General features: G+C 38.1%; 1 protein-coding gene across 3 annotated transcripts in view; it reads left to right on the top strand.

Moving 5' to 3' along the window:
- The window catches only part of LRP1B (LDL receptor related protein 1B), a 778,324-nt gene that overhangs the window by 667,855 nt on the left and 91,086 nt on the right, over positions 1–19,383 (top strand). For all 3 annotated transcript variants that reach the window (XM_081869915.1, XM_081869916.1, XM_081869914.1), the window contains 12 exons: positions 5,478–5,667; positions 6,014–6,218; positions 7,037–7,229; positions 9,124–9,249; positions 12,030–12,158; positions 12,346–12,465; positions 14,981–15,094; positions 15,322–15,471; positions 15,878–16,000; positions 17,534–17,653; positions 18,257–18,385; positions 18,532–18,654. In XM_081869915.1, coding sequence (XP_081726041.1) covers positions 5,478–5,667; positions 6,014–6,218; positions 7,037–7,229; positions 9,124–9,249; positions 12,030–12,158; positions 12,346–12,465; positions 14,981–15,094; positions 15,322–15,471; positions 15,878–16,000; positions 17,534–17,653; positions 18,257–18,385; positions 18,532–18,654 — 1,722 coding nt within the window. The remainder of the gene's footprint in view (positions 1–5,477; positions 5,668–6,013; positions 6,219–7,036; positions 7,230–9,123; positions 9,250–12,029; positions 12,159–12,345; positions 12,466–14,980; positions 15,095–15,321; positions 15,472–15,877; positions 16,001–17,533; positions 17,654–18,256; positions 18,386–18,531; positions 18,655–19,383) is intronic.

Raw genomic sequence — 19,383 nt, 5'->3', positions numbered from 1 at the left:
TGTTCGGTCAACTGTCATGTATGCCGCATTCACTTTTTCAAATTAAATACCATATTGTAAGCATAGGATTAATATAATAAAGGGGTGTGTGCTTGTGTATGTTTAAAATGTAAGATCAGCTGCGTTGTCAACTTGTGATCTCTTGCACATGAACATTACTAGCGAGGAAAAGATTGCTCCAACATTGGTGATTTTAGATGTGAAACTATTATGGTTTTTAGATGGTTTTTAAAGACTAAATTAGTGGTTTGTCAGTAATAAACCTGGTATTGGTTTTGTTATTTTGTTAGATTATGTACCTGTAGTGGTGCATGAGTAACTGTATAAGAGCAAGTTAAGACTGACAGCATCTTCTCCTTTTATATTTGAATTATATTAGTAAAATTCTTCAGTCTGAATGTCTGTAAGAATGCACTGCATCCTTTCTAACCTGGATTATGCATGGAGTGGCATGGGGGCGGGGATGAGGAGAGAGCTTGCAAAAGTCACAAACCAGGATAGGAGAAGTGGGAGATAGGCTTCTATTAAAATATAATTATCATTTTTAAATGGGGGGTGGGGGTTATAGGTAGAGGTCATTTACATCTTAGATTGGAGGCAAAGACTTATCTTTTATGCCCATGTAACTCTGTAAGGCACCATGCACTATGATGGTGCTAAATAAATAAAAATATTGTTGCTTTATCACTGAAAAAATTAACAACAACAAATAAATTTATATACCACCTTTCATCTGAGGATCACAGAGCAGTTTACATAATTCTTTTGACTGTCCTGAAAAACATTAAAAGCTGCTGTTTTAGAATTGTTTTGCTGATGATAACAACTAGGGATGCAAGTTGCATTTTCACTTGTATTTGTTTTAAAATTACGGTGAGTTGGAGCTAGACTTGGGGTTAATGGAGCTCCACTTGCATTGAAGGAAAGGGATGGAGAGATGGGTTCCCTCGGTTCTCCTTCCCTCTTTTATTACTTACTATTCAGCCTTACTAACTTGGGAGCTGACTAACAACACTCCTACAGATGATCTCAATCATCCAGTTTGGATAAATAGGTCCAGGTTGTCCGTAAGGTAACTAGGACCTAAGTTGTTCAGAACTGTGTAAACTGATACAAGAACCTTGAGCCTGACCTGGTAGTTGATGGGAAGCCAGTGCAGTTAAAAAAAAAACAAAAAAAACCCAGCAACAACGATGCCACTGCATTCTGGACCAGTTGGTTTTTCTGGATGAGACCTAAGGGAAGCCGCACGCAGAGCGCGTTGCAATAAACTAAAATATGTACTACAGGCTGACTGTAGCTGATGATGAAGGTGGTAAAAAGGCATTCCTAGACACAAAGGACAGTTGTACATCTAGTGACAGAGATGTGTGCAGGAGTCACCCCCAAGCTGCATAAAGGTGAAGGGACCCCTGACCGTTAAGTCCAGTCGCGGACGACTCTAGGGTTGCGGCGCTCATCTTGCATTACTGGCCGAGGGAGCTGGTGTTTTGTCCGCAGACAGTTTTTCCGGGTCATGTGGCCAGCATGACTAAGCAGCTTCTGGTGAAACCAGAGCAGCACACGGAAATGCCGTTTACCTTCCTGCCGGAGCGGTACCTATTTATCTACTTGCACTTTGACGTGCTTTCAAACTGCTAGGTTGGCAGGAGCAGGGACTGAGCTATGGGAGATCACCCCCTTGCGGGGATTCGAACCGCCGACCTTCTGATCGGCAAGCTCTAGGCTCTGTTGTTTAGACTGCAGTGCCACCCGCGTCCCTACCTACTCCTACTCCTTAAGAAAGAAGAGGTAACTTGGCTATTGCCTGGACACGGGGACCACCCATCCAAATCTTCCCATGATTCAAGCATAGTTTATAGGGGGCCCCCTCCAATTCACCACTGCATTCACACCAGAGTTTTGACAGCCTCTTCTGATTCAGATGCTACAGAGAAATAGAGCTGTGTGTCATCAGTGCGTTGGTGACACTTTGCTCCAAAACTTCTAATGGCTGCTCTCAACAGCTTCATCAGCTTATTCACTGGACTCCAGTTCCTTTCAACTCCTATATCATGACGTAGTTATGAAGCCAATACATATCTTTTTTAAAAAATCTGACAGAGGAAAGGATTTTAAAGGACTGAGTAAGAAAAGCTAGTATTAATTCAGCGCCTAGCGTATAGATATATATGGAAAATGTTATTGATTTGCTTTTGTCAGTTTGTCACATTTTTCATAATATTAGTGTTCTGAATTGAAAGGCTGCCTAGACTATTTGTACCTTTAAGCAATAGGAGTTATAGAATAAAAGTCAATTTATCCCTAACACAAAGTGACTGGCTTTGTAATATATTGCATATCTCTCCATTGAGGTTGTTCATATGTGTGTTACTGTTCCTTTTAGTTAAGTGGTTCCTATTTAACTGCCAGACAAAAGCATCTAGGTTAGCATTTATCTTATTGAGTATTAATCATGATATATATTTTAGGTTCCCTTAATATTTTTAGGCTTCTGTACAATAACTTTTTCTATAATAAAATCTTAAGATCTATATATCATTTTTGTAATTTCACCATGAGTTGAATAAAATATGAAGTCTGTGACAATCCAGGAAAAACAGTATTAAATGTTTTGTGTTTTTTACTAATAAGCTCCATAGAAATTGCCTAATATTTAACTTTCTTTATGGTGTATAAAGAGTCCCGCAAAAAGCATGTGTCATTATAGTGTTAAATCTCTATTCCGATGAGTTGGTTGATGAGTTCAGTAAGTGCCACATTTTCTAATTTTACAAATTGCATATGCATACTTATTTTATCATGCTAAGTAGCATCTTTCTTTTAATGTTTGCAAAAAGGATCTAATCAGACAATCAAACAATCTGTCAGTCAGGAGACAAATTCTTCATCCTGCCAATTTATTCATTTTTATTATAGCTTATTATTACATGTTGGGGGTGGGGGTAGGCAATTGGTGGTTTGTTGCTTTATGACTATCTTAGGAACCCACTGAAAGAGTAAAGAATTAATTAGTGCTCTCATTGTGCCATTTATAATTTGTGTGAACTGTTGAATCATATCCTCATATGGTTTATTGCTTCAAAACACTGCTTTAATATCAGTCACCAAATGGTGACCACCTGTTGTCTGTTACAAATATTCTGTATGAACAGATTGTCAGAAACCAACCTCATTCCCAGCATCTGGGCTAGGAAAGCAACTGACAGACTCTTCCTGAAAAGGTGAATTGCGTGAACACAATGAGTGAGCACAGTAAACAAGAAAACAAGCAGTACCAGTAAATGCATAATATGGTTAAAATACCTCCAAAAATGCATTGACCACAACTCAACTCACAATATTCTTTATGGATATACTTTAGGCCAAACACCTAATTATGTATGGCCATTATTAGTTCCCAGTTTTAGCATGTACCATGGTGAGAGAACAGATTGTATTTGTTGCTGAAATCTGTGCTTTCGTAACCATCCACTAGTCTTTTCCACCACTGCCACTGTGCTTTTTTCATTACCCGGTGGAAAGATTTATGTAGGAACTTTTTTGTGTGTGGAAATGAGGAATGTGCATCAAGCTCTTCAGCTGCTTTTAGTTCAGCAACCCCCATTATTGTTTTTTTCCAAATTCATGGGGCCAGGGCTGGCTAGCTCCTTTCTGGCCTCCTCCTACTCCCTTGCCTCCTTTAGTGAAAGGAGAGGCTGCGAAGGAGGAGGTGGTGATGGGAAAGCTGAGGTGGAGGTGGGAAGTATTTCTGTTTCGCCTCAAATGGCAAAACATCCTGGGCCAACCCTGTATGGGGCATAATAGGTTTCATTTACCTTATTCACCATGTCTTAGAGGGCTGAGGTTGGAGGAGGAATAGCTGTGCCTTCCGTATTGTAGGACATTTTAAGAATAGAATCTTAAGAACAAGAAACATAATACATTGAATGAACTTAAAACATGGGGGAAATAATATTTACAATTTCTCTATGTGTGTTTTTCTAGTTTTTCTAGTTTAAACTAACCGTGTTGTAAAAGTGTCAATTGCAATGGCTGGTGTTTTTTAATTGTTTGTATTGTCTATGCACAAGAAAGGATGTTTCATGTGATTTCATCAGTTATTTTTTTATTTATTTGCTATTCCGTTTCCCAGGCAAGTCAGATGAAGAGCAGCAGGATAGTATTCATGGGCTGCATCTCATTGGTGGGATGTAATCCATCTTCGTTAAGTTCAGTAAAAGTGATAGATGGCATTTGGCAATGTAATGATGTGATCACTGTACCATTGCCTCTGTAAATCATAAGCTGTTGCTTTCCGTTGTGTAGACAGTTAATCAGTTATATACCATATTACTGATTTAATTCAGATTGTCAGGAGCAGGTGAATAATGTGAGTGTTGTATATTAATATCATATTGTATTAGTGTTCACTTCATTTGAAACTCATAAACTCATAAACCCATTGCTTCATGAATGAGATGAAATAAATATAATTGGTGCTCTCTGTATTGAATGCCATCAGTGCTTTAATTTAGGCATTAAAGTGTGGGGTGGAGAGATAGTGATCTGGTCCACTAGCCTAAAAAGGTTCCCTACCCTGATTTAGTGTGTCAGGGCTGAAAATATTATATTGATAGATATATAAATCCTATGCATTATTACAGATTGAGAAAATCAGTGTATGACATTGATTTTCATGTTATCAAAATATTATTTGACACTTCAGATGACAATGAAAAATATTTATCATGAGTTTGTTGCCAAATAATTAGTGTACGACAGTTGCTAATGGTTTCATATCCATCTTTAATGGCTATATCCAATAGGCTACATTCAAGTTGAAATCAAAGGGCTTGCAGCAGTCCCCATTATCCTATGACTTCTGAAGGGGTCATTTTATTTACTTACTTTCCCTGATAGTTCTACAAACCCGCACAAACCAACCCCTACTACATTTACAAACCACTATTTATAAACTGCATTTATGTCCCCCTGCTACATGGTCAAACCACTCTGATTGCTGTGTATGTTGGGAATGTTTCTCCAGCTGCCAGGCAACATATGTTGGAAGCATTCTGTGTATGTATGGAAGCTTTGCAGTATCCAGTAGTTTGATGATATTCAACATTAGTCGTACCCCAAGTAGAACCTTTGAAAACTCTGCATATGCCTTAGGTGGCTATCACTCTTTATTCTTGATTCAAGATAACTCACCCCCCAACTCACATTCCAATTGTTGCATTTATCCACTGCTGTTAACTCAAACTGTTATTTAACAAGCATATTCAATCATGTTCAATCATATTCAAGTCTTATTCAACCATTATTTTCCAGAATAATTATTAAAACATTCATGCGTCCATTAGCATTGCACAGGTAGCTTATTTTTGTGTGGTAATTACATTTTTTTGCATGTGTGACGATGACAGTTTTACACAATTCTATTTTGGAACGTGCTCACTTGATTTAAATATAACATGTGTGTTCTCTATCAGATGTTGGTTCTGTGGAGGGTCTTGCATATCATAGAACATGGGATGCTTTGTATTGGACCAGCTCTACTACGTCTTCTATCACAAGACACACAGTTGATCAGAGACGGAAAGGTGCTTTCAGCAGAGAAGCAGTCATAACTATGTCTGAAGATGATCATCCACATGTATTAGCTCTTGATGAATGCCAAAAGTAAGTGCTATAGTCATATTCGTTACTGTATGACAAACTTTACATTGTTAAGTTAGGTTCCTCTTGTGTGGGAAAGCTCCCACTCCCACTCCCAAAACATCTAGACTATTTGCCCTCAACCCTGGAACCTTTTGTCCTATTTCAGTAGTTGTTTTACCATTCCCTTAATCTAAAGAAGTGCTGCTGATGTAGATGTGATTTTATGGTGATTACAAGGACCTGTTTTCAATAATTCCATCAGCTTTAAAAGCAGAACCACTGCTGCATTATATGTCCATTTATGTGGCTGAAATGTCCATTTTAAGATGAGGAAATTGTGTCTGTCTTTCAACCTTTTTTCATATAGTTTAATGTTTTGGACTAATTGGAATGAGCAGCATCCAAGCATCATGAGAGCTACATTGTATGGCAAAAATGCACAAGTTGTTATTAGCACTGACCTCCTGACACCAAATGGACTTGCGATTGATCACAGTGCTGAGAAATTGTACTTTTCCGATGGCAGCTTGGGGAAAATAGAAAGGTGTGAATATGATGGATCACTCAGAAATGTGAGTAAGATCATAATGCTGATTTCTAGAAATATGCTGATACTTTCTGTATAACTGAATAAAAATAATTTACAATAATATTGCCTTCGCCATTCAATGCCCTTTAATCCTTATTGATGTGGGGAAAATAATGTGTGACTTTTAATTATTCAAATGCAACTACATTGCTATAGAAATGCAAGTATATTCTGAACTATTGTGTATGCCAATGACACAAATGATGCCAGCATGCCAAGAACTGATACATAGCATCCCAATTACTTTTATTAAATAATTGATATATATAACAACAATAATTCAGTCATAATTTTAACATTTCAAACTCCAACTCCCTTCCTCCTCTTTCTGTGGTTCTTTAAATTTCTTGTCATCTTCCTGCATACTCCAAATTATCTCAACATATTCTTTTATATATCTATTCCTGTATATATCCCATATATATTTTGAAACTGCAGGTTTTTACATTAATCCTTCCATATTATTAAATATTATCATGACCTTCCAAATCTAAAAGATGTGATTTCTTCAGTAACAACCATTCCTTCAACCAGCACAAACAATCTGCTTCGTAATATAATCTCGTATCCAGCAGGGAGAAACCTTCTCTCTCTTTCACATCTATCATTACTTTATATTTTATGGTTTTTCCCTTGCTAGATATCTTTGGAAATATCTTTTTCCGTTTGTTGAAACAATCTGTCTTGCCAATCGCCAATATTGATAGAAACAAAAATAACATCCTGTGGAAGAAATGAAATAGACAAACAGTAGGAGTATAAATATACATTCAATTGATGCCTATTTCCTTTTCTAACCAGGTGATTGTCAAATCTGGACCTGGCACCTTTCTCAGTCTGGCCGTTTATGATGACTGGATCTTCTGGACCGACTGGGTGAGAAGAGCTATTCTGCGATCCAATAAATATACAGGTGGAGATACAAAAATTCTTAGATCTGACATACCACATCAACCAATGGGCATCATAGCTGTTGCTAATGACACTAACAGCTGTAAGTTACCAAACACACCATTAATATTTATTTATTGGTAGATAGTTATTTTTTTAAAAAAATAAGTAAAAGGGTTATTTTTGTAGTTTATCATACTGTAATTCCTTATTTAGTTATATAGTAACCTTTTATATGACAGGAAAGTCACATACCAAAGGGGGCTGCAAGCTTAACTAAAGCATTTGTTGACAAGTGCTAATCTTCACAAGATGATGAGTTTGCAGTGTTCCTTTGTATAAAGAAAGATGAAGAATTCTCTTCAAGCCTTGTGCAAACACCTGAAAAGTAGAACCATAATCAGACTTGCCCAGCATGGGCAGTTTTAACTTCACAGACTAATGCACAATGCATCTTGATATGGATTGGAATTTGCAGGAAGGTCTTTGGAATTCACTGTCTGATACAGATCCATTTCAAACTTCTTTAGAGTGAATGTCCCATAGCCTAAATTACTCCCTAAGGCAGTGTAGTACTAGGCATTTATGGCATCTTGCACTAGGGATGGGGAGACGTTTAATTCAATTTGCATTTTTATGCATTTATAATTTGTATTTTCCAAAACAGTGTGCTAACTGAAGCACAGCTAGCTGTCAAAATCTGAACTTCTCTGAATTTTGCAATGCAGTAGTCCAGCAAAGTATAAAGAGTTGTATACTAAAGTGTGCCGAGCAATGCTCACATTAGTGAAAATTGCATATATAAATGCACAATTTTAGGAGAAATCACATGCAAAATGTAAAATTGCATGCAAAGCTTTGGAGAAAGTCACAGTAAAATGCTCATGAATTGTCATGAAGACCTTTCTTTAAATAAATTCACAACATGATGTGGAAATGTGGAAAACTGAACTTAAGAGTGGGAAAATGAGAAATTGGGGTAAACAGAAATTGGCAAGTTTGCCCATCCGTATCACACACCATCACAGTGTTATAATAATGGGGTTAGACACATACTTCATGAAGGAACTAATGCCACCCAATTCAGCGTACCCAATTCTTCTAATATAGTTGCTATTGGCCTGCTCATTAGACCGCTCCATTAACTGTGTGTGTGTGGAGTCCCCCCTCCCCCACTCCCCACATCACTGCTGTTTACCTGGACTGGCCTGGGGCCTGTGTTGGATTGGCAGCAGCAGTCCCATCAGTGCTACCTTCACCACCACCTAGGAATGTGGGACAAATTCTGCTTCATTCTCATTTTAATGCAAATCTACATAATTTGCACTTCCTAAAGCAGTACACGATCTGAACCACAGCTTTTTTTGAGACCCACACTTCTCAAATTTTTGCAGTACAGTTCTTCATCTCAAAATGCATATAAAATGCCTATTATTAGTGTTAAATGTGCATATAAATGTATTGTATTAGGGAAAACTAATTGCAGAAATGTGCACTAGCAGAAGCCAGCACAAGGATTCCTGCTAGCATAATGGGACTTAGCACACAATGCTGTCCCCAAAATTTCTCTGGAGCATTGAGACAACCCCCAGGGAAAAGAGAAGGGCACAAGGTTCAGCTATGCAAGGAAAATCCTTTTTTATAACTGCAATATTTTTATTTATATATACAGTTTTGAAGGTATCAAAATACAATCACAGATGAAGTACCTTGCAGCTTCCTATTTTCCATTTTTTCCTCTATGTACTAAGAGCAAAGCTTAAAATTAATTTGTGTTTCCTTAGGCGTCCCATAATTTTGTTAGACATAAATCAGTCAAGATTGAGTGGCTGGGGAAAACCAGCCAGATGGGCAGGGCATAGATAATAAAATTATTATTATTGTTACTATTATCATCAAGCGTTTCTGAACAATAAAGCAAGTAGTTCCAATGTCAATATTAGATTACTTCTTTTTATGGTTTTATATTATAGTGTCTCTCTTTCTCTCTTTTTTAGGTGAATTATCCCCTTGTGCCCAGATGAATGGGGGCTGTCATGACTTATGTCTTCTGACCCCCGATGGCCGTGTTAATTGTTCATGTAGGGGTGAACGAATACTTACAGATGATAACAGATGTGTGCGTAAGTAATATTAATTGATAATAGCAGCAATTGGCAATGGAGCTTGTCTCCACGCTGCCTGGGGCGTGTGTGTGTGTTCTGCACCCCTGGGGCGGGGCGAGGGATGGAGGACAAACGGAGCCCACCATGGCTGCTTAGCCCTGCCACTGGAATGGCACCAGGAACAAAAGAAGGCGTGAAAGCCATAGATATGGAATTTTGAACTGCAATCAGGTGAAGCAGGTTCTGACAGGGTAATTTCACAGTAAAATTTAGTTAGATTAAAATCCTGCAGCATATCTAGATCCCGCAGTATTTTGCTTGTATCTGCTAAATTGTCTGGAAAATATATTGATGAAAGCTTTTGAAGCATTTCTTTTATATATACGTAAGTGCTTGAATTTGCCCTTGTGCGTTCCAAGAATTATGTATGCCTTACAATTACACATAACCATGGGAGGAGTACCCAAACTTTTTCACTGCACCCTTTATCTTCTGTCTTAACCTATCTGTCTGCCGAATGTATGACAGTGTAAAACTTTAGGGTAAAATGTTGGTTATAAATCAAATCAAATCAATAACAACAATAACAATACTAATTGTTGTTTGTGCATATCAACTGCACAAATGTCCAAGAGTCATGACCGGTGGCAAATAATGGAACTACTCCTCACATCCTTTGAACTCTCCACATACCCATTACTCTCATAAAGAGAGTGATCTAAAACCACCAGCTAGAAATGTGAAGCAGGATTTTGAAACATCCAGAAAGTTAGCTGAGAAATGTAAGCGTTCTGCCTTTACCATTCTCTAAATTTTAGGACTTTTTGCACCTTTCTCCAATGAATTTTTTGGCATTTTCCAAGAGTCTTTAAGTGCTGCTTGCAACTGTAAACATCAATTAAATTTACATCAATTTTTATATTTCCATATTTGGTTAATTAGTTGTATTTAATAATGTATATGATTTATTTGAATACTTCACATCAAGAGGCTATTTAAAGAGCGTAGGTGACTGCTGGAATTAAAATGTTTCAAACTTTGGAATTGTGCATGTAGAGTTGATCTAAAGCAGATTTTCTTCAATAACTTAAAATGACTGTACTATAGATATGCAGTCCTTGTTGCATTGGTGCTCCTGTTTGGCATTATAATTGATATCAAGTGGCTCCTACAGATGATTTACAGTGATAAAAAGCATGTTAATTAAAGCTGTAGCACAGCTGCCGTGTACCACAATCTTAGAATAGCTGTGAAACTCATATCCTGTAGAGATCAATTGATCTTGTATGGACAGGCACCTGATTTGCAATGGTTCCAAGTTAATGTAATTAAAACATTAGTATTTCTTATTAACAGCTTATTTCAGTATAGACTTGGAACCACTACTAACAAACCATCAGCATATCACTGAGAGCACCTCACACAGCTGATATGCAGTAAGTTCGAAACTGGAATTAATTTGGCAACATGTATTTTGACTTCCCAAAGGCATTAAGCTGTTTAACTCAGACAGCTTTAGTATAGATCTTACCACTGGTTGTTAGGTAATGGATACACTACATTGGAATACAGTGGTACCTCTAGTTGCTAACTTAATTCATTCCGGAGGTCCGTTCTTAACCTGAAGCTGTTCTTAACTAGAGGTGTGCTTTCGCTAATGGGGCTTCTTGCTGCTGCTGCGCTGCCGGCACACGATTTCTGTTCCCATCCTGGGGCAAAATTCTCAACTCGAGGTAACTCTTCCAGGTTAGCGGCGTCTGTAACCTGAAGAATAGGTAACCCGAGGTACCACTGTATTACATCTTTTCCAAGTATGCTTAAAATTTTTCATGTGTGGAGAAATGAAGGCAAGAGCACATTTTTATTGTTTTGGTATACTAAGTTACCACCAATTTAGTCTTCTGTTCTGGTCCAAATTCATTGCTTTCAGTTCAGGTCTTGTTAATTGACAGTATGGAATCAGTAGCAGATAGTAGTAATCTGTGGTTGGCACAAATGTGGTTTTTATGGCTGGCATCAAAGGGTGGAATTCAACATATTGCTAAGCTGATTATTCCATCAATTCAAGCATTTTAAGTTGGCCAGGCAGGTCCATCTCCCCTCTACTTCCCCTTCTTCCGATCCTCCCAGAACTGATTGGTGGGCACATAGGGGAGAGAGAGAGAGGAGACTCCTTGCTGTAGCTCCTGCTAGTCCAAATATTTAGTTGAAGAGTCGGCCCCTCCCAACTCTACAATTCTATGATTCTATTATTCCAAAACTAGTCATTCTTTGTTGAATAGAAAATGAAATGATTCAGGGTTTCAGAACATCATGAAGTTGGAAATTACAAATATATATATATATATATATATATATTTATATATACACACACATACATACACCGGTATATATATATATATGTGTGTGTGTGTGTGTGTGTGTGTGTGTGTGTGTGTGTGTGTTTTCATAGCAGCATGGCTTCTATTTCTCCATGGCTTGGGTCCAGGGCACTCTGAAGTGGAATATTTGCAGTCTGAAATACACAACATTTATGTAATATACATTTTGTTAGTTACAGAATTGCCATTGGCTGTTGCACCATTACTTTGAACTTCTGTATTTTGTTTTAACACTTGTTTTGATCTTCTTCTTTTTTTTCCCTTTTGCTTAGACTGTGTATATTTCCACTCTGGGAACTTTGGGCAAAGGGCAGATTATTCATACTATCTATAAATAAATAAATAAATAAATAAATAAATAAATAAATAAACAAACAAACAAACTCATGCTTGCTTTTCTGTTGTTCATTCTTTCAGCTAAAAACTCCTCATGCAACTTTTACTCTGAGTTTGAATGCGGAAATGGAGAATGCATTGATTACCAGCTGTCCTGCGATGGCATCTCCCATTGTAAAGACAAGTCTGATGAGAAGTTATTTTATTGTGGTAAGATTTTTTATCTCATTGGGTTACATTGCCATATCTTGTTTTCATGTAATGTTTCTGACTAGCCATATAAGCTGATTCATAGTTTATTGACTCTGCTCCAAATTCCAAAACTTACTCTCATCTAGCCATGTTAATAGGAAGGTTATGTAAATAAAATAATAGTATTTGTATTTTAATTTACCAGAAAATAGAAGCTGTCGAAGAGGCTTTAAATCCTGTTCTAACCGTCGCTGTATTACAACTGATCAAGTGTGCGATGGCAAAAATGACTGTGGTGATGGGTCTGACGAAATTGGCTGTGAAGGTACTTTTTTTGTTTGTTTCTTTTCCTGCAGTATAATGTTTATGAATTCTAGTATTTATTAAATTTCAAGAATCTGTGAGTGCCCCAAACCAATGACCAAATATTTATTTTCACTGACAAAATATGTTGACTGAAATATTTGACTGGAATTGGGGGTGGGATGGTGGTGTTGGAATTATAATTCTGGAGTTCAGATATGACTTTTATTGGTAAAAGTCATATCTGAACTCCAGAATTACAATTCAACACCACCATCCCACCCCCAATTCCAGTCAAATATTTCAGTCAACATATTTTGTCGAATAAGTGATATGTAGAAATAAGTGTCTGCAGGCATTTTTCACTTTCAGCAGCAGTCCTATGTGTGCAAAATAGGCATCTGTAGGCGAAAATCGAGCAGTTCAGAGTGCAAACCCAATGCTACTACATTGTGCACTGTTTACCAATGTTGTGTGAGATTGATTTCAGATATCCCTGAATCTCCACCCCAGTGAACAGTACTTTCAAAATTGTGAATATTGTCAGTTCAATTTCTGATGTGTCTACTGTAGTTCTACTTTGTTCTCAGACACTTACCTTATTTCTATCCTATAATTCTATCTTACTTCATTTAATTTCTGTCTGGCTTAACCAGTGAAAAAGCAGACTCAAGACTGTAACTGTGGCAAATCACCTTTTTTTTCTTTTTTTAGTGCACAAAGTCCAATGGCATTGTGAAATGATAGGTTTGTAGAACATACAGAAAATACCGTATTTTTTGCTCTATAAGACTCACTTTTTCCCTCCTAAAAAGTAAGGGGAAATGTGTGTGCGTCTTATGCAGCGAATGCAGGCTGCGCAGCTATCCCATAAGCCAGAACAGCAAGAGGGATTGCTGCTTTCACTGCGCAGTGATCCCTCTTGCTGTTCTGTCTTCTGAGATTCAGAATATTTTTTTGATTGTTTTCCTCCTCCAAAAACTAGGTGCATCTTGTGGTCTGGTGCATCTTATAGAGCAAAAAATACGGTAAAACTTATTCTGTGAGGTGAAATATGTAAAAAGAAAGTAACGTAAGGCAACTTGTATATGATAATATTTAAAGCATCTCAAATCAATTGGTTATAGTTGGATGGGGAAGAGAGTAACTGGGACCACCGCTTCATCAGCGATTCTTCAGGCAGGGTACTTTGGCAACACTCCAGTGCTGGCTTGCAAAAAACGTGTTATGCTTTCCCCTTTGTTTTTTGCTTTACAATTGTTTGCTGAGACTCTTGCCATGATGCCACGGTCTCAATTAGTCTCAAAGAAAGCAGCACAAAATTGCAGAAAAGTCGCAAGCAGTTTATATAAAAATGGCAGACATAATGCCATCTATCTTAATCCACCATGGGTGCTCTGCTAAACCTACCATCATAACTACTCGGTATTTAGGCCAAGTAGGGCCGAGATTAGCACAATTGGATACACATTATTTTACAGAAATATGTGTGTGCAGTTTTAAAGTCCCTTTTCAGCTTCTCTCAGCTCAAGCTGATCAATATCGCTGCTTTTCTTTTCAGACTTGGAGGTAGAGACTTAATAATGCACAGCATCTTCCTTAAACATGCAGGAAAGGGCTGCAGTTAGAATAATAGGATCATAGAATTGTAGCGGTAGAAGGGGCTATGAGGGTCATCTTGTCCAACGCCGTACAATGCAGGGATCTTTCGCCCGGGAAAATAACGGACTATGGGATGAAGAAGCAAGGGGTATATAAAATGCCATAGGGGTATTTGCTTGCATCTTGAACAGGCCAACCCTAAAATCTGCTTTTCTGGGCCGTAGTCATGATGTGTGTGACTTCAGAGCTGTCTTTCCCATTAGATTTACTGGCGCGTTGCGCCAGGGCGCCAACCTCTCAGAGGCGCCCCAGCAAGTGGGGGAGCTGTGCGGCTTTGCCGGCGGCCTCTCCTTTCCCTCCTGCATGCCCGCCAGCTGCGCCCCATCAATCATATGGCTGGTGTGCGTGCAGCTTTCTTCCCAAGCCCCTGTTGGAGGAGAGCGATCCCCGCAGAGGCTTGGGAAAAGGTCAACAACTCTGGGAAATGGGGGGGGGGCGCCGGAGGGATTTTTGCACCATGGCGCCGGATATGCTTAAGACGGCCCTGTGTCAATTGTTACTTTTAAACAACACACATTTAAGTGTTGTACAGTGGTACCTTGGGTTACATACGCTTCAGGTTACATACGCTTCAGGTTACAGACTCCGCTAACCCAGAAATATTACCTCGGGTTAAGAACTTTGCTTTAGGGTGAGAACAGAAATCGTGCTCCGGCGGCATGGCAGCAGCAGGAGGTCCCATTAGCTAAAGTGGTGCTTCAGGTTAAGAACAGTTTCAGGTTAAGTATGGACCTCTTAAACGAAATAAGTACTTAACCTGAGGTACCACTGTAATTAATTTAGTAGCAGCTTTAAACTTAAATATCCCAAACCTTGCAAATTATGTTTATATCTTTCTTTCTTCCTCCCCACCCACCAAACACTTCACCCTGTAGTTTCAGGATGTACTTCAACAGAATTTCACTGTGCAGATGGAACTTGCATTGCAAAATCAGCGCAATGCAATCAGATTGTGGACTGTTTGGATGCTTCTGATGAGAAAAACTGCAGTAAGGAATTTAGTTAATTTTTCATTTGTAACTATTTGTTTCTTATACTACACTAATATATAACTGTAAGTTTAATTAATTTGTGTGATGTAATTCAATTGGTAACAGGCAATGCTGTGATTGTGGGAGCTAAATTAAGCAACCACTGTCAAAGAAATCACAGTGATGAGATCCACACTGAAAAGAATATATTCTAATGTGTGCCTATTCCATTTTATGTACCTCAGATAGCACAGACTGTGCTCACTTCTATAAACTTGGAGTCAAATCTTCAGGATTTATTAGCTGTAATTTTACATCACTTTGTATACTACCAGAATGGATGTGTGATGGATCTAATGACTGTGGAGATTATACAGATGAACTTAAATGCCCAGGTAATTATGGAAATAAAAATAATTTCTATATTTATTCATGATAAAGAATTATTCATTAGTGGCATTGTTTCTTTATTGTATGTTGAGTTTCTCTTTGACAAACCTGTATATGGAACACTCCTGCATATAGGAGGAAGTAGCAATGTTGGTGATTCCTTCAGTGCCCTGAGAAACTGGTCTGGACAGCTGAGGAACTGTGCAAAAGAATGCAGAAGGTGGCATGGCTGCATGGGGAAGAGAAAATGGGCAAATATTGCCTCTTGCCTTTACTGGATCAAAACCCCTTCCATGAATGGAAGGAGCCCTTCTATTTAGTGGATTGAACCCAGATGATCTTTTCTATGTATATTTCATCCAAAATTCCATGACTACCAGAAACAAATGGCTTCTTTTATTTTATTTGCAGTTCGAAACAAGCATACGTGTGAAGAAAATTATTTTAGTTGTCCAAGTGGGAGGTGTATTTTGAATACCTGGGTATGTGATGGTCAAAAAGATTGTGAAGATGGAAGTGATGAATTGCACTGTGGTTAGTATCTTACCTCACTGTTGTTAGTATCTTATCTTTGAACCATGGATGTTTGTGCAAAGGAGATGTCAATTGAAATCTCTGCAAGAAAAAGAATACAATTAAACTAAACTGGTATTTTAACAAATCTCAATGAACAGCTTGGAAACCTTGCAAATTATACAGGCATGATACATAGCAAACACTTTATTGTATAATTTGGTCATTTAGGCTCTAATCATATACATATTTACCTAGATTGTAATCTAGTATAGCTCCGTAGTGAGTGATGCAGTTAGGATCTTTGCCCCACAGTCCAGCCCCCTGCAAAGACCATCAGAGAGCAGCATAAAATAAGTCATATAAAATCTGGTAATGGTGGTGCGGGAGGGAGGAGAGAAAGAAAAGCTGTGTGCCACGCAACTGAAACAATACATGTTGACTTCTAAAGGAGGGATGCAATAAGACCATTCATTCCAGAGTCTAAAATTACCTAGGGGCTGACTTTGAAGTGACATGTATAGGATTCTGCTGTTAGGTTCCTTTGCTAGAGATCAACAAACTTATAAATATATTTTGGTGTGATTAGAGTATGCAGTGGAGGTGGAGGTGGAGGTGGAGGTGGAGGTGGAGGTGGAGGTGGAGGTGGAGGAGAAGGAGATGATTTCCATAAATTATTCCTTACTACTTTAGTATCCTGGAAAGCTGTTCTGGGGGGATGGAGAACTTTCTGGAACAATGAGGAACATGTCAGTGGAGGCTGCAGAAAGACAGATAATCAAAATCTGCCTTGCTGCAGGACTCCTCTGCAATTTCAATGGGTTTGATATGTATTACTATGGTGTAATGTCCCTCACTGAATATTTAGTCCCTCAAAGATCTTTGCCATTTTTCTTGTGAGAACATTATATATATATACTTTATATTACTGTTAGATTACACAGAACCATACAAGTTCAAGCTGTTAAGAAAGTTTGTAATTATTTTGATCTTAGAGCTGTTTTGTTTTTTTACAATATGTTCGTGAAAACTTAAAATACCTTTAGTAGTGGGCAAAAGTATTCACATAATATGTTGTAGGATATTTGTTTAACATAAGATTACATTTTTAAATGCTTGTTGGAAGGCATGCATATGTGTCTTTTCCTCTACGTAGCTGTTTTTGAATAGTAGAACAAGAATTATTTTTATTTACATTTGTTAAAGATGGGAGGTAGTTTATAATGTGATTTAAAGATATATAAACAATCTTAACGAAGACAGAAGTGCCTGGCGTGCTCTGGTCCATGGGGTCACGAAGAGTCGGACATGACTAAACAACAAAACAATCTTAACAATGCCTGGAGAAGCTGAGCAAAATTCCATTGGCTCTTTAGGAATTTTGAAGGGAATTTCCAGATGGGCAATATGTGAAATGAACTTCATCGGAAATTTCTAGGAAGAATTTTGCTTGTCAATAAGGGGGGGGGCATGCTAGATTTTTTTTCATAGTGTTGATATTGAATCTGTTCCTATTGAATATATGCAACACCTATCATTTACATGCCCTTGCAGATTCCTCTTGTTCATGGAATCAGTTTGCTTGTTCTGAAAATAAGTGTATCTCTAAACAATGGATTTGTGATGGGGAGGATGATTGTGGAAATGGCTTGGATGAAAGCAAACCTATATGTGGTGAGTACTACAGTGATACAAATATGAGCTTGGGGTGCACATTTCAAAATTACCTGGCCCTACCCTATTCATTCAGTCAACTCAATGAACAACCACCAGAAATAAGTATTGGAGCGTTATCATATTCTGTAGGATATAAGAAATATATGTAATATTTGGTATCCCTTATAAGACATATGGTATTGTGCAGTAATAAGAACTTGATGAGCAATATCCAAGTTCTTTGAACTAGTAGTGGCTGGTGGGGCTGTGCAGGCACAGCTATGTTGCTCTTCTGACTTCCCAGTGCATCACTGCCAGTTACTGAGAAGGAAGGAAAAGGCAGCAAGGAGCTCAGCACAGTGTAGCACAGAAGTGGACACAACCCTACAATCTCAATGTTGCGCCTGCACTGTCCCTGCTGAGCAGCGCAGTCCCACCCATGCATGTCCCTGACTGCTACTGACTCAAATGTATTGTCTTTGTTGTTTGACTTCAGATTTTAGAAATCATTAAAGAAAATGGTAGTATATGTTATTTTATTTTTTTAACAAGTCACTTCAGAATATAACTTTCGTACGTAACAAATAAAATTTAAATCATACCATTTCCCCCCCCCCCTAGGCTCCGTAACCTGCGCTTCAGACATGTTCAGCTGCTTAGGTTCCTATGCCTGTGTTCCTCAGCACTGGCTTTGTGATGGTGAAAGAGACTGTCCGAATGGAAGTGATGAGCTTGCCACAGCAGGATGTGGTATGAACCATTTTGCAACATACATAAATAAGTTGAGGGGCTGCTGTATTTATCTGTACCACTGTATTGGTGGCTGACAGTAACTTGACATTTTTCCTTTATAAGTTGGTGGTTCACTGTCTTCCATTCCATTTTCTTTTTCTTAGCTCCTAATAATACTTGTGACGAAAATACTTTCACATGCCGCAATAAAGTCTGCATTCCCAAGCAGTTTGTATGTGACCATGATAATGACTGTGGAGATGGATCAGATGAATCGCTAGAATGTGGCAAGTATAATTTTTTTACACCTGAAAGCTTCAGCAAAGAAGGAGGCATTCTTAATATACTTTAAGCCTATGTCATTTGGGGCTTTAATGTGAGCACCATGAAGTGGGTGTGGACACAAACTGGCAACCAGTACAGCTGTTTTAAAACTGGAGCTATATGAGTTTGAAATGAAAAAATAGACAGTAATCTGGCTGCTTCATTTTGAACCAGTTGAAATTTCCAAGTTCCCAAAGAAAGATGTTCCAAAGGAATGTGCTTACTTTTGCTTTTTCTAATATATTTTCCCCCTAAAATATTTTTCCCTGAAATAAGTTTCCCTAAAATAAGGCATTAGTAGTAGTACATTGGTGCACTATAAATGGAGCATTGTGAGAAGCTTAGGCTGCAATCCTATGCACACCTGGGAGAAAGTCTGTTAAATTCATTGTGAGTTACTGAGGACACCTGTATGAGATTGCACTGTTAATCTCTGATACAGAGACAGGTCTTAATGCTGAAGTTTGTGTGCTCTATCTGTCTGCTGACAAGGATAAACTCCCCACAAATATAATAAAATCGTTTGAAGAAAGTAAGTTAACAGGTTTTAAATTTCTTCTTCTAAGGAAGCAATGCTCATATTCCTTTAAGATTTCTGTAGAGAAAATCTTTGCCTTTTCAGAGCAATTTGTCAATGTATTAAAACGGTTTCTAAGAAGCACCAGATATTTGATCTCTTCAATATGTCCAAT

The sequence above is a fragment of the Podarcis erhardii genome (assembly GCF_964252035.2).
Source record: "Podarcis erhardii genome assembly, chromosome: 1".
In the NCBI taxonomy this organism is placed as follows: Eukaryota; Metazoa; Chordata; class Lepidosauria; order Squamata; family Lacertidae; genus Podarcis; species Podarcis erhardii.
The sequence above is the reverse complement of the archived record's forward strand: the minus strand, read 5'-3'. Positions and strand labels throughout refer to the sequence as shown.